Below are 9,099 nucleotides of genomic sequence, written 5' to 3'. Positions count from 1 at the left end.
ATGGATTCACATAATATGTGAAGTAAATAAATTGTGTAGATTACATCACTTATGGATCTCTCAAATTGGCAGTGACCATTTTGGAAAGCTCTATGTGCCGCATCAAACTCAACATGTCCAAGTGTCATGCATGTATATGCCAATGGGCTGGGTGCTGGCTGACTGGTATTTCTATATTACGCGACGGTCATGAAAATGTTTGGTCGGCACGTGGCACATTCATCCACGTTGCATCATAAAGTTCCATCTTTAAGTAAGTTCACAATATTATGGCTTGTATGTTTCCATTTCATTTTATTGGATTCCAAAACCGAGGACATTCGCTTCCATGAGATCTTTTCGAGGAGGGAATCTCTTGGACACAGACAGCAGCGATGGCCGCTTGATCGTAATGCACGTTGCACAAGGTCTGGGTAAGTTGCACAGCTCATATTTTATAAAAAATACAACATTGTGATGATTATTATTTGTTCTAAAAAGTTTTGGTGCAATGTTCAAGACAAATTGGCAATAATATGCATTGAATGTATATTTACAGTTTGAACACACAAATGATGCGCGATCAACATTACATTGCGGACTTTGCACATTGTCCTCATCACTAATCCACAATTACATCTCACAAAGCTGTCACTAATTTGACACTTATTCTTTATACAATCACTAACTCAGTTGTGGCAACAAACTCGGTTAATGATGTCATTGCAACTTGGTTGTGGTAAAGGTTTACATGGCCAACTATGTTTTATGTATGCGAAAATGGCTGAACTTTTGATATCCTTGTGTCTCCTCTAACCCTTGTTCCTTTTACACATGTCACATGCATGACTCTTCCCCTCTCTGAAACTCTGAAATGAGCATGGCCTAGACCACCCATGTTGGTGAGGCACATTGTGGTGACATTCTGAAAAAAAACTCTTTAGAAAACATTATCGTTCAGCTACCATTCCCAAAGTTAAGGTTGGGAAATTTCAAATAACCCTTCAAGCATGATGGGATAATCCCACATAAAGTAAGGAAGGGCCTGGTAATTCAAGACTTCGGGTTTTCGAGAAGTTATGAAAGGTTTAGGTAGCACTGTTCAAAATGGAAGGTGAGAAGGTAAGATGGAATCTTCTTTTTTCATATGCAGGGCACGGCTGTGGGTGGCACCATTTGCTGGGGGTGCAGCTGTGCATGGCACGGCTGTGGGTGGCACCATTTGCTGGGGGTGCAGCTGTGCGAGTGATGGAGTTCCCCCTGTAGCAATTTGAACAGGAGCTTGTCCAAGGTGCCGACTTGCCCAAGAAAGGATTAACCATATGGTAAAGGTCATTTGAAGGTAGCAGGTGTGTGTAATTGTGGGATGCATGGAAAGGTGATGGGGAAAGCAAAGTCGAGAAGATTAGTTTGGGATATTTGATCATCTTGGTAACGCAGGCAAAGCTCTCACCCACTTGTGCATTTTCACCAATTGGACTAGAACTTTGTATGCCCAATGATAAGGTTCTGGTCGATGGGGATGACCAGACCAGAAACATGTAGAGGGTAGGGCTGGGGATGGAGCGGGTTGTCTTCCAGGGAGACGTCTAACCGGCGATGAAAGCTTCTCTGCGACGGCGACCTCCCCTCTTCTTGGTATTCTTACCGCCGACGATGACGAAGGGGGGGCCTTGTGGAATACAAGCGGAGTTGTCACAAATACCAGGAGACCCCATCGCCCCTGGAGGACCAATACTTCCTGGTTTGCCCGGTTCTCCTGGGTCGCCCTCAGCACCGTCACGTCCTGGTGCACCTTCGCCAGGCGAACCGGGTATCCCTGAAATCGATGAGGAAAGGAAGAATAATCGAGTTTGGTCAAGTCTGAGGACTGCTTTTTTGAACAGATATGCAGTGCTCTATGTCTCTGGTTGTACCTGATGTGCCAAGAGGTCCCTGGGCTCCAACAATTCCAAGACCCTTTGGTCCCTTGTTTCCCTTTTGCCCATGTGGTCCTGTGGATAAATAAAATGCATTATCCTCCTTTGGATGAACTCTAGCATAGTTGTGCACAAGTTTTTTTTGAGGATCCAGTATAGGCCTCGGTGTTTTAGCAAAGAGAAGCAATGCACGAGTGTGGTTTGTGAGTGAAAACACCTCGGGGCCCTGTGCGGCCCATCATTCCCCATGGTCCTTTAAGGCCTGAAGGCCCACGTTCCCCTGGCAAGCCCTCAACACCAGATGCACCGAGAGGTCCGGGAGGACCGGGAGGACCGGGGAAACCAGGTATTCCCATGTCGTAACGCTGCAGTCCTGCGGCCAGCTGTGCTACCTGGTCTGAAGTGAAAATGCAATATCCCAGTCATGTACATAATCCGCACACTTTAAAGGTAGGGAATGAAAATTCAGGGAGGTGAGATTGGAGTCCTCCATACCACAAGAGTTGGGCCTTTAACAAGGTTTGCTAACCACAACATGATGATTATGATTTAACATGATGATGATTGATGATTTAACATGATTTTAACATGGTGATGATGATTGATGACGATTTACCATGATGATTTTAACATGATTTAACATGATGATGATTGATGATTTAACATGATGATTGATGATTTACCATGATGATGATTTAACATGATGATGATTTAACATTGATGATGATTTAACATTTAACATGATGATGATTTAACATGATGATGATGGTTGTACATGATGATGATGATTGATGATATAACATTTAATATTGATGATGATTTAACATTATGATTTAACATGATGATGATGATTGAACATGATGATTCATGATGATTTAACATTTAACATTGATGATGATATAACATGATTTAACATGATAATGATGATTGATGATTTAACATGATGATTTAACATGATGATTATGATTGATGATTTAACATGATTATGATTGATGATGATTTAACATGATGATTGATGACTTAACATGATGATGATGAATTAACATGATGATGATTTAACATTTAACATTGATGATGATTTAACATGATGATGCTGATTTAACATGATGATTTAACAGGATGATGATTTAACAGGATGATGATTTAACATGATTATGATTTAACATGATTTAACGTGATGATGATTTAACATGATGATTATTTAACATGCTCATGATGATTTAACATGATGATGATTGATGATGATTTAACATTGAACATTGATGATGATTTAACATGATGATTGATGATGATTTAACATGATGATTGATGATTTAACATGATGATTGATGATGATTTAACATGATTTAACATGATGATTGATGATTTAACATGATGATGATGAGTTAACATGATGATGATGATGATTGATGATTTAACATTGATGATTTAGCATGATGATTTAACGATGATGATTTAACATGATTATGATTTAACATGACGATTTAACGTGATGATGATTTAACGTGATTTAACGTGATGATGATTTAACATGATGATGATTTAACATGATGATTTAACATGATGATTTAACATCATGATGATGATTTAACATCATGATGATTTAACATGATGATGATGATTTAACATCATGATGATTTAACATCATGATGATGATTGAACATGATGATGATGATTGAACATGATGATGATTGGTGATTTAACATGATGATGATGATTTAACATGCTTAATCATGATGATGATTTAATATTGATGATTTAACATTTAACATTGATGATTTAACATGATGATGATGATGATGATGATTGAACATGATGATGATGATTGAACATGATGATGATGATTGATGATTTAACATGATTGATGATGATTTACCATGATGCTTGATGATGATTTAACATTGATGATTTAACATGATGATGATGATGAATTAACATGATGCTGCTGATGATTGAACATTGATGATTTAACATGATGATGATTTAACATGATTATGATGATTTAACATGACGATTTAACATGACGATTTAACATGATGATGATGATGATTTAACATGATTGATGATTTAACATTTAACATTGATGATAATGATTTAACATCATGATTGATGATGATTTGCCATTTAACATTGATGATGATTTAACATGATGATGATTATTTAACATGATGATGATGATTTAACATGATGATGATGATTTAACAAGAGTTGGCAAGGTACGCTAACCTCAACATGCAAAGCAAAGTTGATGTTTTAGGTGTTTGCCCTTCATTGGACGGAGTAAGAGAAGCCGTGGGAAAGGTATTCCCCTTTTGCTACAATGAAGGGATAATGCCTGGAACGTCAGGTTTACCTTTCTTCCTACCGTGGTTAGCGCACCTTTCTCAGCTTTCATTTGATGAAAATCCCATCGTTTACCATTGTCGTGTCAACGTCAATACTCCAACGGAGATTGTGCGCTCGTGCTCGAGCGGTCCGCGTGCTCTTCTCAGATCTACAGATAGATCAAGCTCAGATCTACAGTAATCTATATGTCGTGGTGAGGCTCTGCATTGTGGAATGCTCAATGTTGCTTGCTTTTGACATTAAGAGCTCATCATCACTTCCCATTTTGGAAAAGAAACCTGAAAACAGGGGCTTATGGATTTGGTCTCATCCGTCCATCCGTCCGCCCGCAACCATATCTCAGAGACGCATGGACCGATTTTGTTTATACTTGGCAGAAAGACAATACATGAGGGTATATACATACGCACATCATTTTGTTTTGCGATGCGATCAAAGATGGCCGACTGGCGGCCATTTTCGTTGTAAAAAAAACCCGATACTGAACCGTCCTCAACCATTTCTCGGATATGCACGTCATTTTCTTTCAACATCAGATCCAAGATGGCCGACTGGTGGGCATTTTGTTACTTAAACGTGTCTCCAACCATTTCCTGAACATGCAGGGTCCAATTTGGTTCACTCTTGGCACAAAGACAATACATGAGCATACAGTACATATGCAGAAGATTTTGTTTTGTAATCCGACCAAAGATGGCCAACTGACTGCCTTTAACCCTTGGGTGCCAGTGATTGGGCTTCAGAGGCCCACAAGGTTTTTTTGTTGCAAAAACTGTTATACTATTTTTTTTTGGAATGAGCCTCATTTTCACCGACTTTCATGTTGTTACACAAAATTCAGTGACATAAATAAAAAAATTTTTAATTCAGGCTCGTGGGAAAATCTTCATTCTTTAATTATAACCGAAAATCCGACTCGAATGCAGGATTGGGGCCTTTGAGGCCCCGCATAAATGTTGTTGTACTACTATGTTATATTATTTTCTTGATATGAGCCTCATTATATGCTCCAATAACTTGGTTACAAATAATTTGGTAACAAAAATATGAAAATTAAAAAACTTTACACGAATACATTCGTGGGGCCTCCGAGGCCCAATAGCTGCATAGGTGTAGGATTTTTGACAGTTGTGGACATATACATCTATCTATAATTCCAGTAATCTCTGTCTGTCTGTACGTTTGTCTGTGACCGCTGTTTCTCGACAACCACGGGTCCGATATACTTTTAACTTGCCAGGTATATTGCTGGGGACCCGAGGATGTGCCTTTTCAAGGTTTCATATTAATCGGACAATTACTTACCGAGCTATGTCCAAAAAACGATTCAACCAATCAGAGAGCAGCGAACGATCGCGTGTGCCGAACGTGGCGGGCACACTCTGCCTCGGATGGCACATTTGAGAGCGTATTCATTTATTTCACGTTTGCAAACTATGTTGGCGTTAAACTATGTTTTACAACTAATAAAAACGAATTTGCGATTCATTCGCTTTCCTGCGCGTTTGTGCACGCGATGGCGATTTCTTTACCAAACTCCGGAAGCCGTTCGCTTTGGACCAAACCATTGCATGTAAATAGAGGGGGGGGATTGTCACCACTCGCAAGCCGTTCGCTTTGGACCAAACCATTTCATGTAAATAGAGGGGGGGGATATAATTTTAGATATAGATATAGTACGGGCATGCCCTAGTTCTAAATAAAAGGATTAGTGAATCATATTTTTTGAGCAAATACTCCATGAACCTCAACTTTTTAAAGAAAAAAAGTTGAAAAACCAAGAACAAAATGTTTTTTTTGCCAAAAAAAAAAAAGATTCATTACTTTTATGGGACTCTTCCAACTAATAGGATCAATGATTCACATTTTCTGAGCAAATACACATCCATGAGCATCGACCTGGATTGAAAAAGGATATGAAAGAAAGAAAAAAAAAAAAAAAAAAAAAACATTACACAAATACATCCGTTGGGCCTCCGAGACCCAATGGCTGCGTTTTTGTAGGATTTTGACACCTGCATCTCAGAGTTAACTCCTTATAGGAAAATTACTAAAACCACAGTGGGGCTATGACATTTTATGTCGTTTTCTTGTTCAAAATGTAGCTCAGCTATGAGTTGTCATTTTTTGCAGGATTTTATGTTCCGTCAAAAAAAACCCCAGTTTAGAGGCCATTTTTCCCCGCAAAGCGGGGGTTGGCCTTTTTCGGGGACCATGGTTGTTGTTGTTTTTTGGTCCCCTTTTTGAAGCAATGTTTTACGGCCGGATGCCCTTCCTGCCGCCAACCCTGTTTGTCACCTTTTTGTTTTACGACACACAGGGAATTATCAGTGAACTGGTACTCAATTAGCTGACCTCGGAAGGATGACAGGCTGAGTCAACCCCCCTGGCGTTAATTCAGCGATCGACCGGGCTTCGAACCCAGGATCCTTGGATCCTAAGCTGGCACCCTAGCCGCTAGCCCAACACCAGGCTTTCCGTCAAAAAAAAAAAAAAAAAAAAACCTCACCGAAAATTGCAGGAGATAGGAGTATGGGGATGAGAATGAACAGGTAAGTTTAGTTTTACAAGTACCTCAATATCTTGTTTATCATTAACAGGTAATAAAATAAAAGTGTCTGCAAATATATTGAGGGTCCTCCATCTAATTATTTAACTCGGTGCTTGGGACAAGTCTATTTGGTCATAGAGGAAGATATTCTATGCTCACCTGCCATCACCTTGGCGCACAGCTCACGAATCCGTTGTTCACTTGCAAAAGGGCCCTGAGATGCAGGTATACACACGTCAGCGGAAGGGGAACACACCATGCACAGTTAACTTAAATTTGAAATTATGTTTTCAGAAAGAATTGCTTTTCATTCAAAATGTCATAGCCTCCGTGGTTGCTTTTCATTACCTTTGCCACCAAAGGTCTATCTGTTTGTTTGTCTGTCTGTGTCTGTGAATAAAATATCTCAAAAAGTTGTGGACAGATTCCGACGAAATTTGGTGCAGAGGTTAGGTATGTGACATGGACGAAAAGATCAGATTTTGGTGAAGATCTGCATCTGGATCTAGATCTGAGAATTTTTAAATTGACTCCATCATTGAGAGATATGGCAAAAAACGATATATAGCACGATATCTCAAAAGGTTGTAGACGGATTTGGACGGAACTTGGTGGATATGTTGGGTGTCTGACAAGGAAGAATCGATTCAATTTCGGTGGAGATCCGAATACGAGAATTTTTTTAATTTCCTAACTGATTCTTCACCATTGAGTGATGGGGCCAAAAATGATATATAGCATGATATTTAAAATAGTCGTGGACGGATTATGACAAAACTTGATGGATGAGTTGGTTTTGGTGACAAAACCAAGTTGTTTCGATTTTGGTTCAGATCCAGATCTGACCTCTCAGTGGGATACAAAGCGTAAACTGTTCAGCATGGTGGAGGTATGCACTCCACCGAGTTCTGTTCTGGTTAACTCTGCACTACCTCAGCTCCTTGCTTTTCACCTTTGATGAAAAGCCAGGCATTACTGACTTTAAAAGTCTTTGTGACGAAGAAAGTGTGAGAATGAGAGTGTAATAAGGAGGTGACTGTTGGTAAGATGCGTATGTTGGTGTGCGTGTATCTACCACTGGACCCGTTTGTCCTGGTGCACCCTGCTCTCCAGAATCTCCCATGGGTCCTTCCTTTCCTGAAGGTCCTCTGGTTCCAATGTGTCCCTGAAGTCCTGGAAGACCCTGCAAACCTGGAGGCCCACTCAAACCCCTTGCTCCTGCCTGTTGAGTTAAAGATAAACATATAGAGTGACCACACACAAACACACACACACCTACCATTCTTAAGGATAAATTTAAGATGGAAAGTTTACTGCAGACTGATAGGAACAAGGAAACAAAGACATCGTACATGAGTGGCAAAATGAAAGTGGTTGATGAGAGTAGAGAAGATTTTGGGAAAGCAATAGGAAATGGATGCATACCTCTCCTTTGGGCCCTTTCCTCCCTGTTGGTCCCTAGAAAGAGATGAAGAGGTTAGGTCGAGTTGCAAATTGGTGAATTTGTCATAACGAGGAAATACCCTCTCAGGGCCACACCAGGTGGATGTAAACCCAACATCATGCCCAACCTGCCCTGTCCCATATCGGGACCACTCCAGAAGGTTTATCATCTTAGTGTTGATGTATCCAGAAAGTACCAGCTCAGGATGTGCATCCAAGGATAGATCAGCGTATGGACGTTAAGCTGGCTGTCTTGTTTGCTAGCATTAGTTGGTGGGCGTTAAAGATCCCTGAGAGAGTATGTCTTTCGTGAAGAGTAAGTGAACTATCAACAGCACCATGGAACAAATTACAAATCCCTGTCTTGACCTACAAGGGCACTACATTGGCGATCCAAACCGGCAGCCCACGTGATGCACACAATTTGATGTGGGCACCTGTACCATAACCCATATTGGTCTCAGGCCTGATCGATCCACATAATCAGGGATTCATTTCAAGATCATTACTGATTGGCTTACCAGGTCTCCCTGCTCGCCTTTTTCCCCCTCGACTCCATCGATACCCTGTGCACAAGGATAAGATTTGCACATGTGGTCAATAGTTGTAGATTTTGGACTTGGGTCAAGCTGGCAAGTTTCATTTTCTACACAGTTGGCACAGCTACTTGGACCAATGCTGGGGTTTGGGTTGGTAAGGAAACATACACATGCACAACTTCAGGGTGCCCTCATTAATCCCTGAAAGTTTCAGCTTCCCAGGTCAAATCCTCTCGAAGGAGGAGGAGATGAAACGTGCAACGTACTTTCCCTCCATTGCGGTGTATATGTATAAAAATATCGTTTTATATTTAAAAAACAA

The 9,099-nt window shown here is 40.3% G+C and overlaps 1 protein-coding gene across 1 annotated transcript in view; it reads right to left on the bottom strand.

Annotated features, from left to right (window-relative positions):
- Positions 1 to 516: 516 nt before the first annotated feature.
- The window catches only part of LOC137428690 (uncharacterized), a 220,452-nt gene continuing 211,869 nt past the window's right edge, over positions 517 to 9,099 (bottom strand). Inside the window, exons 26-32 of the mRNA XM_068118595.2 lie at positions 8,760 to 8,804; positions 8,221 to 8,253; positions 7,871 to 8,017; positions 6,955 to 7,009; positions 2,116 to 2,295; positions 1,896 to 1,973; positions 517 to 1,798 (exon numbers count right to left, since the gene is read on the bottom strand). Of these exons, the coding sequence (XP_067974696.2) occupies positions 1,569 to 1,798; positions 1,896 to 1,973; positions 2,116 to 2,295; positions 6,955 to 7,009; positions 7,871 to 8,017; positions 8,221 to 8,253; positions 8,760 to 8,804 (768 nt within the window). The 3' untranslated portion in view covers positions 517 to 1,568. The remainder of the gene's footprint in view (positions 1,799 to 1,895; positions 1,974 to 2,115; positions 2,296 to 6,954; positions 7,010 to 7,870; positions 8,018 to 8,220; positions 8,254 to 8,759; positions 8,805 to 9,099) is intronic.

Source organism: Myxine glutinosa, chromosome 5 (assembly GCF_964187855.1).
Source record: "Myxine glutinosa chromosome 5, kmMyxGlut1.1, whole genome shotgun sequence".
Classification (NCBI taxonomy): Eukaryota; Metazoa; Chordata; class Myxini; order Myxiniformes; family Myxinidae; genus Myxine; species Myxine glutinosa.
Note: the sequence above shows the minus strand (reverse complement) of the source record. Positions and strands in the feature narration are given on the sequence as shown.